Below are 25,052 nucleotides of genomic sequence, written 5' to 3'. Positions count from 1 at the left end.
TGCCATAGCTATTCTGTGAATTCAGGCTGTTGCTTCTAAGTTGCTAGACTTGATTATGGTGACCTCAGGGCTCTGTGGAGGAAATACCATCTGTTGCAAGACTCCTTGTTCTTGTCACTGAAGTTAGTTATGACACAAGATATATGTTTGGGGTTGTTATCGCGCTGCTGAATAAATTTAGGACTGGATACTGGCCTCCCTAATGCCTGATTGATGATAATCCAAACATCTAAAATGCCTCAGATCTTTGCACAGTACTATGAAGTCCATTAAGACAATGTTGCTCCATACGAATAAACTTGACTTGATCTGAATTTATATAAAATAAAATTGACCTGAAGTGAAATAATGTGAATTGTACTGAAATTTAATTGCAATACATGGCAGCCGTACGACAGAGGGGAGCAACTTAGGCGGCGTTAGGACCTGGCGTGCATCTTCCTGAGGAAGAGGGCGTAGGCTCGGTCAGCCGGTAGAGGAGGAAGGTGCCGCCACTGCCGAGCTGCTCGCGCACAACCGCGAGGTCTTGACAGCAGCACGAGCGATGCTAGTCGAGGGCTACGAAGGAACAGACTAAACAGAAACACTTCGGCCGGGTATCGTCTTGTTTCAGCAGCGTGAACAGCAACACAGCACAGTGAGCATGTCGGTGCTAGCTCTACAAGAGTATGAGTTCGAGAGACAGTTTAACGAGGACGAAGCCATCCGATGGATGCAGGAGAACTGGTAAGGCTTCACTGCGATGTAACGTAATGGTTAGCCCCTCGGTTTAAACCCCCCCCCAAAAAAAAACACATCGCTGTTTACGCTTTCTACTGCAAATTGAGCGCGGTGTGTACGTGCTAAATGTGAGCAGGAGGCTGTGTCGGCGCACATGCACCAGCCTCGCTCACCGGGATTAAACCTCGCCGTATCCTATTATATCAGGCTCTCTGTCATCATCCGCACATTGCTGCTTGTGCTTCATAAAATGAACAAATTCACGCAGGCCTGGAGCCGCGTGCCAGTGCGATGTTGTGCTACACTTGAGCCTGTTTGAACTCAGCAGACACTACAAGGCACTCCGCTTTTCCATGATGCATCTTTTCACGGGTATGATTTGTCCTTGATTTCCTGTGATTTATTCTCCCGGCATCAGTTACCGCGATACTGCTGTAAAGGTCATCCATGGTTCCAGCTGCCTCATCCATTTAGACAGTCACTGGCCCAGTGGGTTATTGAACCAAGCCTGGCGGTAGCCTGGTTAACATTCCCATCGACCATATGCTTTTCTCCTTCCAAAGAGATGGTCTTCCGTTTATTTCAATTAAAGTAGACTGCTGCACAGATATTTAATTTAAATCTATAGCAGTCACTCAAGCCTATTCTGAAAAATATGTTTTGCTCTGTGTTAAAATGATTAAAGCTGCAGACAAAAGGGTAAAGTGGCCATCACGAGCTCTTAGAAGCTTGTTTTGATCAAGCAGCAATCCAAAACGCAAAGATGTCCAGAGAAAAGTACCAAATCTATACATAAGAGAATTTGAAATTGAGAATTTGGTGTTTTTGCTTGCTCATTTCATGAATTAAAATAGCTGGCAATTCATTTTCTGTCTTTGATTAATAGATTATAGTTTCAACTCTAAAAATTAGGTTTTGGCAAAATGAGGAACAGAGAATACTGATTAACCCATAACTTATTAATTACTTAACAAGCTCCAACAGAGTTTGTAATGTATTTCATGAAACATTGGCATCACTGAGGACCGTGATTTAAAATGAAAATAATCCTAGAACTGTCATTGTTTACCCAGGGCAGTTTCTGCCAGGCCTTGCACAAGCTGCAGTATTACCCAGGACTGATATTTCACTGCTGCTACAGGAGTTAAGTAAATATTGCTTTGTGGTTGTGTGCGTTGATGCATTTCAAATGTAGGTCATGTGCAGGACCATCCAAGCATCCTTGGCATGGACTCACTGAAAAGTAATTGTCGCCCAGGTCCACACCAGGTTGTATGAGAAATGGTTCTAAGCTAAACAAAATGAGTCATGCGTAAAGTTAGCATAGGCTTCATTAAGCATTCAGTGGCAGTGGGTTTGTAAAAAGCAGCACACGGTGAGCAGGGGGCATTCGTCTGGCTTCCTCTATCGTCTGTTTGAACTGCCCGTAGAAAAGACTCACATTCTTCATATTATTTTTAACACAAATTTGGATTGAGTGGTGTTCTTGGAGCCAGATTTAAAACTGTTTCCTTCTTATTCATTGGAATGAAATCTGTGTCTGTGTGTGTGCGAGAGAGAGAAGTAGAGAGAGAGAGAGAGAGAGAGAGAGAGAGAGAGTGTGTGTAGGAGCTGTCCATACCCTGGTACTGACAACGGGCCAATAACGTTCATCTTCTGATGTCTGCTGACAGAGCATTAGCCAATCATGTTGCAGCTGATCTGTGCTGACTTCTCTCTGCTGCTCCTGTAGTGGAGGGTGTCAGACTGGGCTAGTGCACATGGCCGATAGAGGCAACAACCACAGCAAATGGGATTTGATCGGTTGTTCATTACATTCATAATGTACAGGGAGCAACTGACGAGGTGTGACATGTTTTTATGACTTAAGGGTGAGACAGAGAATGGAAAAATACAACAAAAGTAAACAAGTCCGAATGCATATGTCATGCAAAACAGAAACAAATGAGGCTGTTGTCAAATGGTTAGTTCTGTACGACACTTGAAAACCAACTGCAGTGTTTTTTTTTTTTTTTTTTTAGCCGTGCAGTGATTTTAATCACAGACTTGCACACCACACTTTTATTTATTCATTTAGCCTGGGGTAAGGCACCTTCAGCAGACCTCTGCTATGGTCCAGGAGTTACATCCCCTAAGACAAAGTGAAAATGCTCATTCAATTAGTTTTTGACTGACAAATGTTCACTTAGCACAAAGGTTGGGTGTTAGTCAGGTGTTAATTGCTTCTGAATCTGTTTATGAATGTCAGTGCTCGCTCCTGGTTTAGTTTTTGGCATATTATTCAAATAAGAAACCAAATATGCTGAGAGCAAAATCTAAATATCCGAAATATCTGTATTTAGGCTGCCGTAGACACACTTTCGTTGTCATGAATGACAATTTATTTTTTGTGTCTTCTTAGTCATATAGTAAAAGAACAATAAAAATGTTCTTCAGATGAATGTTTATTGTTTAACATTTATGTACTTGAGATGTATGCACAAGTATTAGCTGATTCTGCCACATTATAACAAAAACAGCAGATACTTCCTAGTTTTAAAAGTCAGAGCACAATATTACTTAATAATACATCATTTTTATTATTGTACAGTGATTAAGGAAATGCTTTATTGTTCACTTCTGGGTTCTAGCTCCAGCCCATCACATTGTAAACACCCTACATGTGTGCTAATGTTGGCCAAAGATCAGTCCAAACTTCACATGGAGGAACTATATTCTACGTCCTTAAACATTTTATTATGTTGCACTTAACACCTGAGTCAGTGATGCCACAGCAGGTGTTTTACCTTTGACCATCTTTTATGAAAAATACCTGCAGTGACATCAATGATTGGAGTGAGGCGAGAACAGCAATGTGCTTGAAAGTTTGAACCAATAGCTCAATATTCTTCCCTGATCATACCGCATGAAATCTGATAGAATGAGTTCTCAGAAGTTATGAAAAATGCTGTCGGTGGTAGATTTTACCTGGTGTATATATAAACCAGCATAAGTTTTGGAAATAGAAATTTGTCACAGCAGAGGAGGAGCAGACCACCAGAGATGGAGGATCTTTGTTGTTGAAAAGACTGTCAATCAAGAAAACTATTCAAATCTCTAAAGGTAAGACAAATTTATGGTATGTTTAAGTTTTTATATCACCTGAAAAATGTTTTTTGTCAGAAATCTTAACTTTTACATTCCTAAAGAAATTGGTTTATGTTGGTAATGAAAGTTGTTAAAAGTGGGAGATGCTTAACATGCAGGTAAAACCGTTTGCATGTCAAAGGATTGAATAAACATAACATAACAAACACAACATATATAAGATTAACTGGACTATACTATAGTCTATACTATTTGTATTTCAGACAAGTTACAAAAATGCAACCTTTGCTATTACACTGTTCATTCAGGAATATGAGTTTTATCTTAATGTGACCATTGAACCCAATTTTCTGTATTACATTCTTTGAGGTGTGTCTGTTGTACTTATGAACAGACAAATTGTTCTGGCGATAACACAGTCCAACTAGTGGCAGATATGGGTAGATGGGTAGTCCAATTTAGCTATTAGTATCCAAGGTGCTCAGCATAGGCGGGAAGCTAGTTGAAATAATAAGCAGACCACTATCATCATATCAAGGGCCAAATGATGGTGTTGCATTTCTTTAATCTTATCATTATCAAAGGAGGAAAACGTTATCATACTTCAAATGTAATCTGAGCTGTTAAATGAGTCAGAAATTGTTTAGTTTGTCAGGTATTTTTAGCTAAGATGCATTGATGAATCTAGTTCATTCACTATTCTTAGTTTACCCTGTGGCATTTCACTTTTCATCACTTTTACTGATGACACATGCAAATATTTGCGTTTCAGAAAGATATTTTTTGTCCAGTCTAGTGCCTTGACTAAAGTAATGCGTGCATGTGTTTGCAGGGATGAATGGAGACTGGTACCCTGATCTGATGTGTTCCCTGGGGACTGGCAGCAGACAGCTCAGCATTGTGAAGCGTGGACAATTAAGCAACTGGTTGAAAGTAGACCAGGAAGAGGAACGAGTGGTTATGGATGTAGATGCTGTTATTTATCAACATCAGTATCAACCTCTTTCACCCCTATAACAAGCATGAACACATGAGGTAGTGCAGGAACGGGACAATATATTGTCCTGACATGTCCGTCATGCTTGACAATACTGATGACGTTGTGGTTCACCATTTCAAAGTAATCAGTGGTTGTTATTAACAGTCTAGAACAATTGATCGGGCTGATCAAATACAACTGTAGTTTCTACATATAATGTTTGAAAAATGGACGAACACATTTCCCCTATTTCAGATAAAACTGCTGTCGATGCTGTCTTGTTATTTCAGGGGTGTCAGCAGCGTCACATAGCATCTGGGACCTGAGAATTACGTGCAAAGTGAAGTGACGATCATTTCAGCTAGAACCTGGCATGTCAGCTGGGTGATATTAATATTAGTGACTCTTTTCTGTCACATACTCTGAACCCCATGGCACTTGTCGCTCTGTTCAACACATGTGCTTCAACTGTAGGATACGATCAAGAGAAGACTGGCTCTGCTGCAGATAAAGTAGAATAGGGAATAGGACTTAAAATAGCTTGCTTGGCTACTTAGTGTTACAATTTTAGTATGGCAGTGGAAGATTTTTCTTTATATGTGACAGGAACTGTAGTCCTTGGACTTCTCTTCTCTTGTCGATTTTCTCATATTTACAAAATTGAAAATGTCATATTTGCTGAAATACAGCCTTCAGATTCACTTAAAGAATCTCAAATTCACTTATTGTATTCTGCATTTACACATTTTTCTGCCACAGTCCTCAGTAATGATTCATATACTCATGTAACTGTTTAATGTATCATGTTTTATGTTTTAAATGATTTTCCAAACTGTTTGTCTGCTTTCTGTGAAATGCCATAGGTATATGTGCTGTCGCCATTTTTCTAAATAAAGCATTTTAAATCACACACACATAACGTGAACTTCATTTCAAATTATACTGTGATATGATGTGATGTTCAACAAGACAGTTTGGAAAGATGGCAGTGTTCCCAACCATTACAGTTATACCTTCTAGCATGACGGCATTGACAATATTGCTGGATTCATCATCATCAGTATAGTATTAACAGCACATAAACACAAGACAAGCAGGACACAACATAAAGAAAAGCAAATCATTTAATAGACAGATTACTTGTTTTGTCAAATGTGGTAGAGATATATCATTGAAAACTATCTAATATCAGGCTGATGTATAATATTCTGTTGAGGATTATGTATGTGTCATTCAAATGGTGCTCTTGCATTGTATGGGTGCATTTGGGATTTGGGATTTTTTTTTTTCTTGTAGTAATGCAATTCAATGTGATGGGAAAAATCTGCTGCAGTGTAGAAAAGGCCTGTTTTTTAAATTATGATTTCCATGTTTTGCAGTGTGGCATTGCTGTCCTAAAGAGAGCTGTTACCTACTGTTACACACATCTTCAACCTGCTGACTCACTCTGTACTCCCACAGACGTCATCGCTCCTCATTGCCATGCAGGTTGCTGGGAACCTGTGTTCTTTGTGTGTGTTTTAAAAAAAAATGTATTTATTTAATTTTTATAAAGCCTCTGGGATAGGTAGCAACCCCACGGGGGGACCGCACTTTTGATGGATCTCTGGTGGTTTTGCCCTGGACTGATAATAAGAGATGCAGAGAGCGAGAATGCTGCAGTGCGAATGAACAATGAGATCTCATTTGTGGTCTGTTTTGTTAATGTTTATTCTCGCTATTTTTATGATTCAGCTGCTCTGTTGTTCTTACCATCACGCTGGAAATACATTTGTAGGGAAAAATAACATAATTAATTGTCTTTGCAGATGTTATTAGAGGATTGGGACTGTTGCTTTGTTTTAGTGGTATTTGGTTGACGCGTTCAGCTCAACACAGCTTATCATTTGCTTTTTCATTCAGAAGTATCACAGCTCATTCACTAGTCTTGAAGGTCAGGTTCCTGGGATTTGATGAGTTAAGGTGATAAGTCTCTTCTGTCCAAGTGTCATGTTACTCGTTCAGCCCAAGAGCAGTCCAGCCTATTGTCTGAGCCCTGCTGGTGGATGGATGAGATCAGTAGATGCGCCCATCTTAAATTTGGCAACAGGGTGTCATTTCACTGGTCCTCACATTCATAAAGTTCCTTTTTTTTTTTTTTCCTTTGTGATACATTTGGTTAAATAATATCTGTTTGTTGATACTCTTCTCTAGTAGCTTACACTGAACAGAAACAATGGAATAATATATTTCTAGAAGGCAGCATTACAGGCAGGCAACTAACAAAGGATGCATTATTTAAAGCTCCAGTGCAGACGGTATGGGAAGGTTAGGACAGTTCTAAATGTTCAATAAAGAATTAGTTTTGAGGTGTCAAACTGGGGTGGAAAGATATATTATATTTTGTAAACACAGTGGGACTACCTTCTGTTTGTACTTCATAGGTTTTCTTGTGCCCTGAATTTAATGCATAAAGAGATGTTTTGTTCGGGGCTAAATCAAATGGGAGAACTCCACAACTGAGCAAAACGCAAGCAAACATTGACATGTATTATTTTTCAATTTGAAGACATCATTGTTGCATTCAATTCTAGAGGTTCCTTTTGATAGTCATACAGTAAATCTACAAAGTCTTTGTTCTTCATGCTGCTGCCATTTTAACGAGAGCAGCACATGGTGATGTTGATCAATCCTGACCATGTTAACCCAGAATCCACCCCAGGCTTGATGTTTGCTTGGCTGCTCTCCTCTCAACTGGTGAGGTCAGAGATGAAGATGTGGGCTGGCTCCTCACTCCAGGTCTGCCTGGAGTGTTGCTCCACTCTGGTTTCACTTTCAGATTTAATCATCGGGCTGTCCAGGAAAAACATGGCTGCAGACAAAGGAAAGAGCAGTTAAATGTAATTCCTGTTTTATTTAATGTCCATATCATTGGAAATACATTGGTGAATATATCATGAATATTACCAACCTCCTTTAGCAAGTTGGTAATAACATACTGCATTGTCCAGTGAATATGTTTTTCATAAGGTATATGTTTGGTGTATAAATAGGCAATGGAAAACATTTCAACATGTCACAATAGGAAAAGCAGAGGTATAAATGATAAAACTAATGATGGCCAAAGTCCATTTAGCTGCTTTAGTTTCAGGGTCCTAGTATTTTTTTGCTTGCTGTCTAGTACACTTGAATAGAACGGAGCCATTATTACATGGATATCCATCACTGACTGTATACAAAGATGGATGACATCAAAGCTCCCCAAAAATGAAGCCAAAACATCTCAACAGTCCCCTGGTGGCTAGGTCATAAACCCCACCCACTTTATGTTAGTGGATGGGACATGGGCCAATCTAAGTAGTTCTTATCAAGCTGTTGTATTTTCAAGTGATATTTTGGCTTCATTCAGTGGGAGGAAGTGGAGATGCTAACTGAATTTCAAAAGAAAATATGTATAAATGCACATTTCCATCCACTGTTATGTGAATATTAGGAGTTGGTTTGCCAAGATAAACAGGTCTGAGGGGCCATTAAATCATTGCTGAAGAAGATGGTGCAACAAGATGAAATAATTAAGAGTGCCGGTCAAACCTCCAAATGGTTAAAAAAAAAAAAAAAAAAATGTAGAAAATATGAGTGAAAAATAATATTTTGCTTTTTTTGATTCACCAATTAAAAAAAGAAAAAAAAAATCCCAGAATATTGCAAAACCAAAGTACAAAAACTTCTTTGCAATTTTTTGAGATTTTTTTGACTGGATGGAAACCCACCCGTTAAAGTTATTAGTACCAGCTGAGCTTTTGATTGCCAGTGCCCTGTCAGTTCTGTAAAATCCCAATCAGTAATCTTTGCCATTTAAATCAAATATACATTAAATGCATATAAACTGAAAACTTTAACTACCTAAGCGGATGTGTCGGATGGAGAATCAAGTACAGTGTGAGTGGCATAGTTCAGTCTGTGCGCCTGGATGATTAAAAAGTGTAGCAAGGTAGCAAATGAGGGAATTACCCCAAGCGAACACCAAAGCATCTTCCATGAGAACCTCCAGTTTTTAAGATTTTTGCATGATTTTTAAAAACATTTTGAAACCTGCATTGTTTTTATTGGGTAGCAGTCATCCCCACCCTGTTAGCACATTGTAGCTTTTCTTGGCACGTTATCTCTATAAACTTTCAGTCAGTGGAATAGTGTGGCTTGCATGCAGTACATAATTGCATTACAGCCCTCTGCAGTTCCAGGAATGTCGATGGTGTCACCCTCATGCTTGACTTAGTACGTGTGTGTTATTATGTGGCATTAGTAGAGCACAAGATAGACACAAATTTGGGACCTGTTCATTCAAACATCAGTCCATAGCACCACCAGTGGTCAAAAAGTGCAGTGTTATACCAATCAAATACAATACAGTGCATTTTAATTTCATTTCTCCACAAGGTCGAAACTGAATAAATAGCGTAGTCACAGATTATAGTCGTGTAGTCTTCTAAAAAGAAGCCACACATTAGTGATCTTTTGAATACAGTAAGTGTCCAGTATAAAGACTGGGTCAAGGTGAATGGGTTTGGTAAAAATGTGTACATTGTGCTTATACTGTTGACTGCTATGCGATACAAGCTTCCTTCAAGCCATTTGTCTTACTGCTTAAAATAAGCATGACTCAAGATGTTCTTAAGCACTTAACAGGCTGAAATAATAACCACTCAACAAAAGTACTCTTCTGTTTCCTGAATAATCAAATGATCCTTTCAAGTGGGCCACCGGATGCAGAATGAACTGAACAAATGGTAGTACTCTTACAAGGTTGGTCATTTTAAGTCCCACATGAAACTCAATGCAGTAACAGGGAAAGGTGGGTGTGTTACTAACTGGATTATATCTGGGTGCTTCCTGGATAACAGCTCACTCTGTAATAGGTAGGTCTTATTTACAGCACCTCTTGGTCTTATTTTGTGGTTTGCTGGACATCCTACACTTTGGCACAGTAACTCGGATTGCCTTTCCTCGGTTTTAGATACAGAGCAGTGACAAGGAATAGAGTTGTACACCCTGAACTGTGTGTGTGTGCACACATGCATGCATGCACATGTTATGCTTGCAGTTGCATATGCACTTGTGACACTGTAAACATATGCTTTGGTAAGACAGTTAGACACCAGCTCACGGGCACAGGCGTGCAGACTCATCCTCAGACTGCAAACTCAGGATTATGTAACGAGTGAAATCTCCTGGACCAGCTAATACAGATCCAAGTACCACAGCAGGTTACCCAGCAGCTTTATACAACACTGCCAGTGGGGGAGGGGAGGGTCTACAGGATCAACATCCTCATTATACTATGTACTGTACTAAAGAGGATACATGCCAGTACACAGTCCTCCAAAAACCACAGGCAGAAAGTGCACACCTCTGTTGTGTCACAATACCCTAAGCTGATGTCCAGAACCTTTTTGGTGTGGATAGTTCTGTAGGGCCATAGTGGCACAGGACAGCATTAGAGTTTTGGTTTGTTGGCTTTATGTTCTTAACTCTGTCGAATATGAGTATATAATATGAGTTGTTTTTTTTTTGATATCCCAGATATTCAGCATGATTTGGCAGCAGTGCAAACTGGGCCAATGCCCAGCATCTCGCCCTGTGATGATAATCACACATGAGAGAAAGAGATGCCAGAGATGTCTAACCTACCTAACCCAGCAGCTCCTGCATATTATCCTTGCTGTACACACCAACATGATCTCTTAAGCTGGTGGTTTTCATGTAAACTAATATTGGACTCAGTTTATGTTACAACAAAATAAGGAATATCAACACAGCAACACACAGAGCATATAAGTTATTTATAATTTAGTATTTTTCTGTTACAAACAAGTGTAACATTTTTGTTTATTTAAGTATACCAAGCTTTGTGGGCATAAAAAAATAATATAAACACTTTGAACATGTATAATATGTAGTGGATCTGAGACACCTATAATTTTTTTAAATGAAGCCATTGCTGCTTACTGTTGTGTTGGAGGAAATCTCAGCAGGAGGGAAGCAGTTGGTTTCCAACCATGCAGAAAGCAAGAAATCTCTGCTGATCCTTTCCAAAAGAGCTCTGATGTTGTAGTTTTTCATTTGTGCTGCCTCGGTCCACTTTGACAAACAGCAGAGTCAAGCCTCTTGCCACACCCCTCTAATGTATTGTCCTGTGTAGACATAAGTCAGGATCAGGGGTGCTAGGTTTAATGCTTGTCTTTGTCCTTTTGTTTTTCCACGATTCTTTTTATTTGTACAAAATTTCATAAGGTTTTCCTTTCTGCTGTTTCCAGGCCAAAGTTTCTGACTTCGTAAGTGGTAAATGATAATGGAGGTAAATGATCCTCTTAGTCCCTGCACCAGAGGAGAATGAAACACCAATGATGGTAAACATATCCTTCTAAATCATCCATATAAAGTCTCAATTTTCACAAAATGGATTGATAAGATACCTTCTGTAATATCAGCAAGGATCCAAAGAGGTAGTATGTGAATTTCTTGGTGACTATGCACAATGGACTATTGTCAGTGTCTTGATCCTCAAGTCGGTCCAGAGTGCTTGTGATGATCAACAATGTGTGGGTCATTTTGTCTTTCCCTGCAGTGATAGTACTTGTTTTGTTTCGGTATGATGGCATTTTGGCTTGTTCCAAGGAGCAGAAAACCCTGTTTTATTCTCTGAATCCTGCATTATTTCTTGGATGAATCTGAATACTGATGATCATGGGTGGAGCTGTAGAGACACAGGGAAGCATGAAATGATGATGTGAATTCACACTGATGTCTCAAATACATTCCTGTGACTGCAGACATAGCTTGGCTGCAGCTGGCAACTCAGAGCCTTCGCAAAGACAACAGCAGCACCACCCCCTCCCCCATCACCTCCACACCAACTTGTCAGCTTTGACCATGCCCTTGGGTTTCTTTACCCTTTATCATTTTTTTTTTCTGACAGCAGTGGAATCCATCTTCTAAACATATTGCAGCAGGCGACACATCTTAACCTTTGGCTAAGTCTTATGCACGTAATGATAATGACAAAACACAGAGAATGACACGGAAATATTCCTCTATACGTTTGTGTTAGAGATAGATTATAACATTCTTTTGGATTCTTTAATCTTTTGGATAGTTTTCAGTCAGTTATCTTTGCCTTGAGTTGGTATGCTAAGTTACGTGTCAAACCAGTTCAGACTTGTTATACTGAATTGCATTATAGCTGGTCAGTGTTCACACAGATTTCTGTCATTCTTTTGTACACAGATACGAATTACAAAGATAAGAATCTAAGTGCAAAGACATAATGAGAATACAAGTGTAATAGTTTTGGTCACTCAGTTCACAGGGTCTGAAATGTAAATTATGTCTTTTTAGGTAATTTTCAAAAAGGTGGTTGAGGTTATGAGTGCTTGGGCTTAAGGTGAATCAGTGGTAACGAATTACAATGTGTATAGTATATCTCTAATTCTTTAAGTACAGGGTAACATAATACTTAAGAATTTAGCAGTAAGGCTTTTATCTAAACAACAGTCCTAGGTATTTGATGTAAATTGATGAGAAATGTCGCACAGCAAGCAAATATTTGAGTCTCTTTGAGCTGTGACCACCACATGTTTGGACTTTTACTTAATGAATTACTTAAAGGACCAACTTTAGGTTAAACTTTTGGTGGCTACAAGTGACAATTTCAGGATAATGGTAAATGCCAAAATGCATTGTAACAGTTACACAATAATTTATTTTATACAGTCTATAAAGTTTGCTAACCATAGCTCCCTTTAAGCTACTGGTCATACCAGACCAAGCAAGGATGTCGCAGCAAAACTGCTGAGTATATTGAGTTGAGCAAGTTTGTGTTGTTTCTTATGAAATAAAGTTTTCATTTGCAAATGGAAGAATATGTTATATCTTCTTTCCAAAGTTGTATGGTCTCAATTTAAATGGTTAATCGATTATAAAAAATGTTAGTGGCAAGTCTTAATGTGATTGAATTATACATGGTCTCTACTGCTACTTGTGTAGGATATCATTAGGTGTAAAAAGTATACTGCTCACTGCGCAGGTCACATATCACTCTGACCTGTGATCTTTTAGGTTGGATTGCAGTACACTGAAGGGGAATGCTGAGATTGTTTCTCCTTCGCAATCCTCCCGGCCTCACTACAGTATGTAGGCCACTGTGTATTGTGTTGCTCTGTTCTCCCCTCGTTGGTGTGTAGTTGAGAAACAGTGATGTCATTCTGCAGTCCAGCCCTGTTGTCATTCTGTGAAAGCTGCTCCTTTTGACTTTGACTGGACTGCTTTGTCCTTTGTTCACTGGAGGTGGCCTAAATCAGTTTCTGGGCCTCCTGCAACAACAGAGAGGTGGCATCCTTCATCCTCGGAACGCTGACACACAATGACGTCCATTCTTTTAAACAATTGACAGTTATCTTTGTCCGCTTGGTTACTGTTATGATAGAAATATTTTAAGATTCACATTCCTGGCAACATTTTCTTTTTAGTGTGGGAAGGTGGAGACAAACAAAGAGTCGATATATTGTGTAATGGTGGTAGTATTTCTTATAGAGTTGATTATATTTGAAATGTATTGGGAAAATAGGTGAGAAATAGGGAAGCCCCAAGCCCATCTGCAGCTTTGGCATCAGGCAAATGTTGACCTTTTTTAATCTGTTTGTACTAGTTGAGATATAACTGCTTAACATGACTTACTCGCTTATAATCTGGTTGAGTAAATGTTTTCTTTTTATGTGTAATATATCATACAGCCACTTTTTTTTTTTTTTATGGCTTAGTGAATTGAACACTTTTTCTCTTTCTTGCCCAGCTACACACCTGCTCAGCAAAACTAAGTGCTGTTGTTGCTGTGCTCTGCTGAGGCTGCAAAACAGAACAGGATGGATTGCTGTTTACAGTTTGCATATGTCATGGTTCTGTGAGAAATGTTTGCATTTGTATTGGAAGTAATATGCAAACCATTTGACCTTTGTGCTAGTCTGCATTGTATTGTACAAACACAGAATAGATGATCATAACCAGAGATATAACTTCTCTCTTGTATAATACAGCACTACACACTACAGTAAGGCTTTGAATAGAATAATATACTTGGGTTAGGGTTGGGCTGATTCCTGATGGTTGACAGTCATCATGATGTCGTGACCCCTCTGAAAGCAATGCTTTTTTTTACAGCTCATTATCGCCAGTGCTATTGGTCCCAGAGCGCCCAGAATGCCTCATTCCTTGGTCCCTTTACAATGTCCTCTGAGAGCAAACCCGATTTATTTATTTATTTTTCCAAGGGTGTTACTGTACTAGCCTCTTTTTCAGGCACCACTGTACTTTTACACACATATCTACCTCTGACCACTGAGCAACCTTACTGCAGGTCTAATGCCTTACTCATTAGCAGTTGCTACCTTATAGTCATTGGTTTATTTTCCCTAACTTTTTTGGCTAATGCTGCTCCAAACAGCTGCTCTGCTCTCTGTCCAGTAGACCAAACAGTGTTTGTTCTAGTTTTAGGCAGCATGCCCCCATCTTCTGTCGGTCCTACTCAGCATCTAGTCTGTCGCATCAGACCACCTGTGCGTTGTAATTGTGCTGAGTGCTAGGAAATGCTTTTATTCAGATTCAGTTGGGCCAGGTGATGCTTCATTACAAGTCCTCCACTTCATGTGGCACAGCAGTGATCTCTGACAAGTCAATTAAGGCAAACAGCATGGTAGGAGTTGGAGCTGAATAGAGGCAATAACTGTAAACTGAAAGCTAAGCATTTAGCGACAGTTGGAGTTAGATTTAAATCATTAAATCATTACTTCAGGCGTTGCTTAAACTCGGTACAACTTGGGTTTGTGTTGTAATCAGTATGTTGTACTTATTATAGTAGCACTGCTGGAAGAGGAGCAGGTACAGATGCCGACTTAATGTTATATAACTGTCTTTTAAAATTCAAAATTTGGGGTTTAAAAGGACTTCTTACAGTACTGTACAAGAGTAACAGTAATGGCTCCTCAACTAAATACTGTCAAAATACTTTACAGCGAAGATGTAAAGGAATAAACCCTCTTAGGATACACTTCAACTTTTAGATGTCATCAGTTTGACATGAGCATAAATTGTGTAGTTTTGTGGTGTCCATGGTAAATAGCTGCTTGTAGTTTTAGGATGGATTTCTAACTGATCAATAGATGCTTGTTGCTCATGTCAGGATGCTCTGGGACTTGATATTAAGCAGCAGCTAAGCTGCCCAGTGTTTTCTGTATGTGACAGTATGAATATTAAGCAGGTTGTTGCTGAAAAAGACGCGACATAATCAGTGAATTAACCCAGTTATGCATAGACAGTTAAAAGTCAAAGAAAGGTTAAAGTTAATCTCTTTACTTTTTGTGTTTACAGGAAGAAGTCTTTTCTCTTCTCTGCACTCTACGCTGCCTGTATCCTCGGGGGCCGCCATGTCATGAAGCAGAGGGAGAAGTTTGAGTTGAGGAAACCGCTGGTGCTATGGTCCCTCACGCTTGCTGTATTCAGGTGAGAAAGAGTTATTATACATACTTTATGAACGGCAGTAAATGTGCAGTAAAAATGAATTTTCTGTCACATAGAGTAACCCAAATTATTTTGATGTGAAAATAACTGTCCATACATATAATTAAACTATGTTTGAATGTGGCTATAGCTGCAGAGTGTCTGTTAGTGACACATGCTGGTCACATTACACACTACTACCAACAGGGGGAAGCAGCTATATTTTGTTATGGAGCCATGAAACTTATTTACACAGCAAGTACATATTTTGTGAGTCATCTCTTGGCAAATGTGTAGAATCCAGTTTGAGTAATCAGATTGATTTCATTATCCAGAGGGAAACTGAGTCACAGTTGATTTTAAACAATCTGCAAATACAATTTAATTCAGGCTGGAAAGAAATATGTTAAAAATGCTGCATATTTCAACACATTAAAAGAATCTGCAGCTGATGCAACACACACAAGGCATAGACTTCACATGCAGTATAGTGCATATGGACAGTGTATAGTAAGTGACTAAGACTGCTGTATGTAAACATACCATATACTTACAACCTGCTCATGTGTGGTAGCCACATATTTCCCACCATAATAATCAGCTGTGTCTGTATTTTCTCTCTGTCCATGTAGTATATTTGGTGCCATCCGTACTGGGAGTTACATGATGTACATCTTGATGACAAAAGGGCTTAAACAGTCAGTTTGTGACCAGAGCTTTTACAACGGGCCTGTCAGCAAGTTCTGGGCATATGCTTTTGTACTTAGTAAAGCACCAGAATTGGGTAAGTCAAAACCTTCTTATAGCATCTCATATTGCCATGTATTATAATACCAGTGTACTATAATGTTTTCCATAAAACACCCTGCCCAAGTGAATAAACTGCTCACCAGAAACATTTTTTCTTAGTTCACCTGTGTTTCACTGAAGTTAAAGACAACATTTAACACTACCAAAATAACAATACCATATTCATGAAAAATGACTATTACTCATTTATCAGTTCATAGCAACTGTTGTGTTTCCAGTTGCAATGCAATCAAATGTTGCAATGTCTGACTGCACTCATTTTAGTAGCTGCAATATATTAGACTCACTTTCCTTCCTTAATCAAATGCTAATAATATTAAATATTAGCATTTCTAAATGAATTCCAATAAATTATCAATATTTGATTTCATATGCTTCTACATTAGGTTTTTTTTATTTTTTATAAACGTTCTCACTGAAATACATCTGAAAAACCTTTTATTTGTCCATCCTTCTCATAAAATGTGAACTTATTTGGGGTTATGCTTTATATTTCTTAGGATCCTTTTCTGCCTGTATTGTTGCTTTTTAGCCCATCTGTGTCCCTCTGGGCCTTAAAGTGGCATGAACTCCAGGCTTAAACCAAGAGCAGTTGTTCCTCTCAGTGGGAATGAAAGGTGGCAGACGCTCACTGCCTCTGTTCTCTCTATCTGGTTGTTGTCCAAACCAGCATGAACTAGATTGTGAATGCTGGAAGAATGGACAGTCACTGTTTACCCACAAGGCTCAGGATCACAAATTTACAGTCATTTTAAATTAAACTCATACACATTTGGCAGAAATACATATATTCAGGTTTACAATATGACTCTGTGCCAAGGTGTAATATTGCTAATAGTCAGATAGTGTTGAGATCCCTTCACCTTTTCACATTTTGTTCTGTAGCAGCCTTATGTTAAAATCTGTATTAGATGCTATGAATACAGCTTTTGCTGTCACTTGTGTTTCTGTGTATTATTTAAAGGGCAGCCTATTCAGTTGTTTGAAACATTTCAGTCCTACTTTGTGCCAACAGCTTTGTGGTTTAACATAGTTCATTTAGCCAACATTTTCTGCATATTTGAGAGCAGCTTGAATCATAGCCAGTCATTTTGAATGGGCCAGTGGTAATGATATTCTCTTTTCCTCCTGTTTCTGTCCCTTCATTCACCCCCTTGTCTTTATTCCCCTCCTCCTCATGCTCTTCACAAACTTCACCCATCTCTTGTACAACTCATACCATACCTGTAGGTGACACTCTCTTCATTGTCCTGAGGAAACAGAAGCTCATCTTCCTCCACTGGTACCACCACATCACCGTGCTGCTCTACTCCTGGTACTCCTACAAAGACATGGTGGCCGGCGGCGGATGGTTCATGACTATGAACTACTTAGTCCATGCCGTCATGTACTCTTACTACGCCTTGCGGGCAGCCGGCTTCAAGCTGTCGCGCAAGTTTGCCATGTTCATTACACTGACCCAGATCACCCAGATGCTGATGGGCTGTGTGGTCAACTACCTGGTGTACTCGTGGATGCAGCAGGGCCAGGAGTGTCCATCCCACATGCAGAACATTGTGTGGTCCTCACTCATGTATCTCAGCTACTTTGTGCTCTTTGTCCAGTTCTTCTTCGAGGCCTACATTGGAAAGTCCAAATCGGCTATGGCTATCACAAAGAAGAGCGAGTAAGAAAATGCCATAAGTATGGGAAGAAGGGAGATAATGAAGAAAAAGGGAGTTGGAAATGGTGAGCAGGGACCAGTGACTTGAGAGGGAGAGAGAGAGTGAGGGGGATGAATGGGTTTGGATGATGGAGAGGTGGCATGGAGGCCGGGGGAGTGGGTGTGGGGTGGGGGTGGGAGGGTCAAGAAGATGGCTGGTGTTTGTGCTTGAGCATTACTACTAATGTGCAGATCTAAAAAGCCTCACTGGAGGTGACGTCTCCGTTGAGGGATGCTGAGGAAGCAGCGCCGCCATGATCAGAAGCCATCACGAGTTGTCCACCTGAAGTTTAAAAACCCCTTTTTTGAATTCACCATGAATAGTTCTTAAAACCTAAAAGATAACAAAAAGACAAAATCACCAGATTAAAAAATTACATCTGCCATGAGCATATGTTTAAGTGATATTAAAAAAAATAAATTAATCAGTACATATGAAGATGGATGGAGTCAGTGTTAACTTGAGCCATCTGAGTATGTTTTTGTCTGTCTGTCGTCAGTGTTTGTTGTTTTGTTTTGATCTGTCAAAGAAAAAGTTTGAGACACTGGTGAGTGCTTGAAGCTCATGTGTGTTGGTGGTTGATGTGAACTGATGGGGTGAACGGCACTGTATCTTCTGTGTCTTACATTGCAAAATGCGATATTTTTCTCAGGTCTTAGGTTATCTCTTTCTTAATATAATATGCATATCAAGACAAAGTAGACATGTTTAACATCAGCACCGGTTTACAGTATGGCTGAAATTCATCCAGTATGGCCGCATAGTTGAAAAAAGTATGAATGAAATTGATTGGACTGACTGCCTCAGATGATCACACTGCTCCTGGGCATGATGGGAAACAGATGCTGACAGTGCCCTGCTTCACCATTTGTCATGACCTTGCAGAAGTTGCCGACCACACTTGGAAAATGACTTGCCATTGATTTCCAAACGCTTGTCTGTGTTAAAGGGTCCCTACCAGTGAAGAAAAAAAGTCTGTTGGACATTGACAGCTTAATGGAGGAAAAACATCTTTATGTTTAGCAAAAGAAAAAAAATAAACATGCAAATTGTCAAAATCTGCCGTATTGACTTCAAAAAATAGTATGTATCCTTAATGGTGTCTGTTGTGCTATTGTGCATTTGCACTGTATCAATGTCAAAAACAATTGTTGCTGAAAAACGTAACGTATGAACAAAGAGTGCTAAAATGTAACGTGCCTGTGGTGTTCATTCTTTTCTCAGCGGTGACAACGTGGCATTACACAGTCCATTTTTTGGTGCTGAACCTGAAAAGCCATTTTGTGGGATACCTGGCAGATTTACAAGCAGCGATTCTTAGAAAGGTCACTTCTAGATATCTAGTATATCTGGTCAGCTGTTAATATCAGTAGTCCATATGCTTGCATGCATTCCGAACTTTATTCAGTGGATCTTATGTAGCAGTAATTACAAACAGTTTAGTTGCATACCTGCTACTCTGAAGCATATCAGGGTTTCCACTTGAAGTGAATGTGTGTCAGTGCTGGATAAAATTGGCTGGTTGCAGGTATGAACAGCATATATGACTGGAGTAAGCAAGCTAATGGGCTTAACCAATAAACCACTCTACAATTGCTGCTAGACCTGTATTTAAAAGTGTTCTTATCCAAGATACCTGGCCTCCGCCTAGAGGTGCAATTGTGCAATAAGGGTTAATCATTGAGACAAACTACATTTGTGCAGAAACTGTTAAAGGATGCACAGATCTTTCACTTACAGTAAGGACAATGTACATTTTCTGTAAATCAGATGGGTTCTGTGCTCTCTCTATTATTTTCGTTCCATTTTCATCAAAGAGATATCATATGCATAAGAATATCAAGATCAAATTCTACCTTTTTAGAAAAATAAATTCATTGTGTATTTCACTTTAATGCCATATTGTGAATGTGTTAATACCACATGTAGTTGAATGCAGAATTGTTCTGTAGCACATGCAGGGCAGAGTTCATAATTTGAGAAATTAGTAATTAGCATCCTGTTTAATGGAAAAAGCCAGCAGTATAAATGGCTAAAAATGGTCATGTTTGATCATGTGTCTTCTGGATTCTATTAACAGCCACACACTTTAGGATGAAAACTTTTACTCACATTTTATAAAAAGTTTTATTTTGCAGTAGTTCAGTGACTAAAAGGTATTGCAAGAACACAAACATGAATGGTTAGTTTAGACCACTGTGTTCCCTTATCAGCGGTTATCAGATAAGCAAAAAAAAAAACATGGCCGCCGGATACGACTGTCTCCTCACGCTTGTTGAAGGACTACAAAACATGTCACTTCCGGCTACCGTCGTTGTTTCGTCTTAAACAAGTTGCTGCTGGTGAATAAGTTCAAAAACTTTATTGTAAAGCTAACATGATATTCATATTCCGGCTGGATCAAGGAGCCTTTCAGTAATCTGGAAATGTCTTCAAACTGCGGTAAGTGTTGTCAAACGACCAGAAAGTTTTTGAAAGGTTGAATTGCGTTTATCTTCAAGAACATGCTTAGCTAGCATTAGTCCCACCTGTGACTGCAGATGATTGCTAGAGATTTATGACATCACGAACAAACATTTTAAGATTTAATGTTAACTCACTGCTGGAAAATGGCTAAAAGATTGAAAAAAAATAATTTCCCACCTGTGTGACAAAGGACGCTGCGTGACTGAAGTTAATGCTTAGCTCAACTCGCTAGTTTTGTTGCTACAGCATAAGCAAGGCGGCGCTGTAATTAACAGTAAATAACGCCAATTTGAGTACAGTCACGAACTTGGCCTACTGTTGAAAGTTTCACCTAATGAGCATTCTTCAACATGAGGTGCGTTGTGTTTTCAGAAATAATAAGAAATAAGTCTCTCCTTAATTTGTTTGTCATTTTGCTAATTGGCTAACCCGGCCAAGTGGCAGCCTTGAAAACTAGCCTTTTAGTGGACTAACACTGGCACATTTAGTTAGTTTAGTTTGCATTGTCCCTGAAATATATAAGCAAATAAAAATTTAAAATTTCCATCTTGCCAGTGTCCAGCTTCCCATGTAATATCTTATCACTAGCTATGAACTTTGTTTATGGCATTAAGCAAACGCCTTGTAATTTGTATTGTGTTTTAACACACTCTTTTTACACATGCAGTGTCCAATTCTTTTAGCCTAAAATATAAGAACTAAAATGACAGTGTTTAGAGTTCCACAGAAGAAACGACCTGTTCTATTTTGGCACTGTTGAACATGGTGTTGATCTATTAGCTTTTGTTAACAGACCTGTCTGACGTGTTTGTCACATTTTGTTGTGGTGACTGTTGCTGTTTTACTGGATATAGCATGATGGATGGTTTAGTTTGTTCAGTTTAAGCTGCAGATTATGGACAGTCGGTCATAGTGACGGATTTGTCATGAAGTACAGATGTGTATGGGTTTGACTTCCTGCAGGATTGTGAAATGATGCACTGAAACTGTTGGACATATTTCTGATGTTCATTTGTGGCAGCTTTTTCACAAGTCGCATCTCAGTTTATGCAGAACAGGATATATTGTAATAATTTAAATCTTAAAAGGCTTGAGATTTTCTTGTATGTTATTATTATTATTGTTGTTGTTTATTAATATAATAATATATTTGTTTATTAATATAATATAATTTTTGTTAATGTACTATAATTTGTTAGGAGGAGCAATGAGGGGGACAAGGGGCTGCAAACACATACGGTACTGTATAACCTTGTTTTGTACATCAGTAGGGCTCTGAAAGACTGTAATTGTATTAACAAAAAAAGACTAGATTTAGACCGTCTCAAACTGACTTCAGAAATGTTGTTTTTGTGACAGTTTTGTAGGACATTTCCAATAAGATCAAATGTATGCCACAAAATGGTTAATCTCAGTCAATATAGACAGATGTGGTCTAGTTTATTGTGTTGATATACATTTGCAGGAGAGCTAAGAGGTGCATTACTTTACTATGCATCCCCCATTCCCCCATTTTGATCTGATACAGTCATCACTGTTTTATTAGTCTATATGCAGAAAGTTCACTCCTGTCAGACGAGCTGTTTGCACTTAAAAGGTCAAAGCAGGGGTCTGTCTTACACTCAGTCATTAAGAAGTAATCGTTTTTGAGGGATTGCTGCTGCTACCATTACCACAATATACCTTTCACATAATCTCACCATAGACCCAAAGTGGTTTTATTTATACGGTATCGCCATCTGCTGGAACAAAGACAGTCCTGCCTCAAATGTAAAACTAGACAACAAAATGATGATAGCAAATATGTTCTCCCAGTGTTCATGGTATCTGGATGTTCCTGATCAAATCCAGTTGCAGTAATTCTATAGTACTATAATAATATCTATACTACAAGAGAAATAATAAATAAATAATCAACAACTATTTTGATATCTGAGTAAACATTTTAGTAATTTTTTAAGCAAAATTACATATTTGTTGTTTCTAGCTTCTGTAATATGAGGATTTTATGCTTTTCTTTGTCATACATGATAGTAAACTGAATACGTTTGGATTTTGGATTGTTCTAACAAAGCAAGACATTAGAACATCAGCTTGGACTGTGGGAAATTATAACAGGCATTTTTTGCTGTTTACTGTCACTTTATAGACAAAAAATTAATTGTTTGAGTAAAAAAATAACTGTCAGATTAGTTTATAATTATAATACATGGAATTGTTTGTTGTAGCCCCACATTAAACACAATGAATCAGTACTTAAGGGTATCCATTAACAGTTCCAGGAAAAAAAGATTTGATTTCATATGTACTATCATATGCTGTATTTTGAAAATATGTCCTAAATAAATATTTTGGAAAAAAAAATTGGATTAAATGGATTTGGATTAAATTTTTTATATATATATATATATATATATATATATATATATATATATATATATAAAATATGTTTAGTTATAACTTAAATCTATTCAAATACACGTCTGTTTTGTTGAATACTTTGAAACTTTTTCAAAGTTTAAGTGAGATGCATTCATGTTGTAGTAATGGTAATGTTCATTGATATACATTGGGATTGGCTCCCACTTATGGGAAAGCATATTTCAGGCTTGAAATCAGTCTACTCAAAACCTTCTCTCCAATTACCCCTCAGGAGACAAAACTATGAAGGAAGCTCTAATGTTTGGGACTTTCCCTCCACCCATAGATTCTGGCTCATGTATCTATGTCCAATACATGCATTAGACCCCCTCCCCTTTTGATTTTAAATCTGCCAAAATCCTTCCAAACTAGTGTTACTCTGTCCTGCTCAAGAGCTGAGGGGACCAAATACTGACCTGAAGGATCAGAGCAAAGCCTTTGAGTGGGTAGCTAATTCCCTCTTTAGCCCTCATCAGCTGTCCTCCGGGCTGGGATGGAGACGTGAGCGATAAAGCAAAGCTAGTCCCATCTGGCAGAAAAATACAAAATTAGCTAGTAGAGAATGAATTGTAATACTTACTCACTTGTGTAAGTTTTTTTTTTTTTCTGTAAAAAAAAAAAAATCACTTTCTTGTCCAGTCATCTCTCTTTCCTTCATAATTTGAACACATTATTTTCTTTAAATTAATTCACTTATTAAATGAAATTCCTTTAGTAAGATAACTTTCTAGCCTTTTCTGACTGGATCTCTGAATCTATTGACACATTCAACCCCGCTGCTTTTATTTGTTTATAAAATCCGAAGCTAAAACTGAAACTTGTATGCTCTTATATATCAACAGCAAGTGATTTGACTGGATGTAGACGGTGATTTTGAATGTACAGTTGGCTTCTTTCTGTCTCTTTCTGAGAGCTTTACATTTTACAATTCTGCTTATTGTACATCTTTCAGATGATAGGGACACATCATGATGGTTGCGTTATTAGAGGTGCCCAGCTCATTAATAGTGAGTATAGAGAGAGAATTGTTGTCCAACTTGTAACTTTGCCATTACAGCAGAATTAAAATGGCTAATTTGTCTGCTGACTTTGATGGAGAGCTAATAATTCTGCTACTGATTAATCCAGATAGGCTGCTTACTTTTGGTGCATAGAAAATGTTCACTAACTAGCAAGTCAGTGGTTGTATTAGTAACAGTAGTATCTAGTAGTACAATAACAGGTTTATTCTAGTATCTAGTGGTATAATAAACAGTTGATTTGCTACATGAACAAGCAAGTAGCTTACAATATCAAAAAGACAGACTTTTGTTCAGGTGTTTGGTTAGTGCTTTGCAGAAGGTTAGGATTACAGCAACTGGATGTCCTATGTCTTAGTAAGCTTAATAGACCTATTCCAGTCAGCACTGCTTTACCAGGCGTCTGTTTTACTCATGTTGTTGTACATATAGTCACCCACTTCTTTTCTTTTACAGATTCTTTGTTGATCCATAGTGATGACGAATAAGCGAGTCCCAACCACATTACTGTTAATGTTTTTGAGACAATGACACCCAGTTTAAAGTTCATGATGTGCACCTAGCTAAAACCATAATACAAGAGTCCCACAATACATCCTACCTTCATGAAGCTTATAATGTTCAGTTTTTGTTATTTAGCCAACCAACATTAATATAAATGGGATAGACAGCGTAATAGAAACAGCTGCCAGTGTAACGGCACCACAAACTGCATCCTCTAAAATGAAGGTGAATCAACACCTGTCTAAAGCACTTTCAATAAAAACAGAATATCATAACCTTCATTTAAGGTAGGATTTATTGCAGGACTGTTGTAAACTAATAAAATACTAATATATTTATAGAATACAACTAATAAATTGGCAGCTGTGGCAAGTTTATATTTATATTAACATTTGAAACAAAGCTGCTTCCAAAAATGAGACGTAACTGAGACCCCCTGAGGGCCGTTACTTACAGTGTCAGTGACTCTATTGCCCCCTGTTGCCCCAATTGATGAGTAATACAAGATAAATTGACACTGGGCCCAATTTCATCTTTACTTGAGGGCTGATCTGCTGCTGTTTTGAGTGGTGCCCTAACCTATCTGTTAGCCCTAATGGAGGCCAATATATATAGATAAGTGTGTCTTGCCAGGAAAATCAATATCTATGTGCCCCTTGATGGTTTTTTGAGTTAAAGTGCTTTGTTTTCTGCCATTGCCTCGAAACAAAGAGGCTATGGGTCCTTCTATTAACAATTCCCAGTCAACCTTGAGACGAAGTCGCAGACACAGACAGAGATAGAAATAGACAGATGGGGTGGTGGTGGTGGTGGTGG

At 38.5% G+C, this 25,052-nt stretch overlaps 1 protein-coding gene across 1 annotated transcript; it reads left to right on the top strand.

Annotated features, from left to right (window-relative positions):
* Window positions 1–487: 487 nt before the first annotated feature.
* elovl6 (ELOVL fatty acid elongase 6) lies at window positions 488–19,021 on the top strand. Its single transcript, XM_056382539.1, has 4 exons — window positions 488–726; window positions 15,185–15,316; window positions 15,946–16,097; window positions 17,354–19,021. The coding sequence occupies exons 1-4, from the start codon at window positions 644–646 to the stop codon at window positions 17,791–17,793; spliced, it is 807 nt and encodes a 268-aa protein (XP_056238514.1). The 5' UTR covers window positions 488–643; the 3' UTR covers window positions 17,794–19,021.
* Window positions 19,022–25,052: the final 6,031 nt, after the last annotated feature.

The sequence above is a fragment of the Seriola aureovittata genome, chromosome 8 (assembly GCF_021018895.1).
Source record: "Seriola aureovittata isolate HTS-2021-v1 ecotype China chromosome 8, ASM2101889v1, whole genome shotgun sequence".
Taxonomy (NCBI): Eukaryota; Metazoa; Chordata; class Actinopteri; order Carangiformes; family Carangidae; genus Seriola; species Seriola aureovittata.
This window is presented reverse-complemented; position numbering and strand designations above follow the sequence as displayed.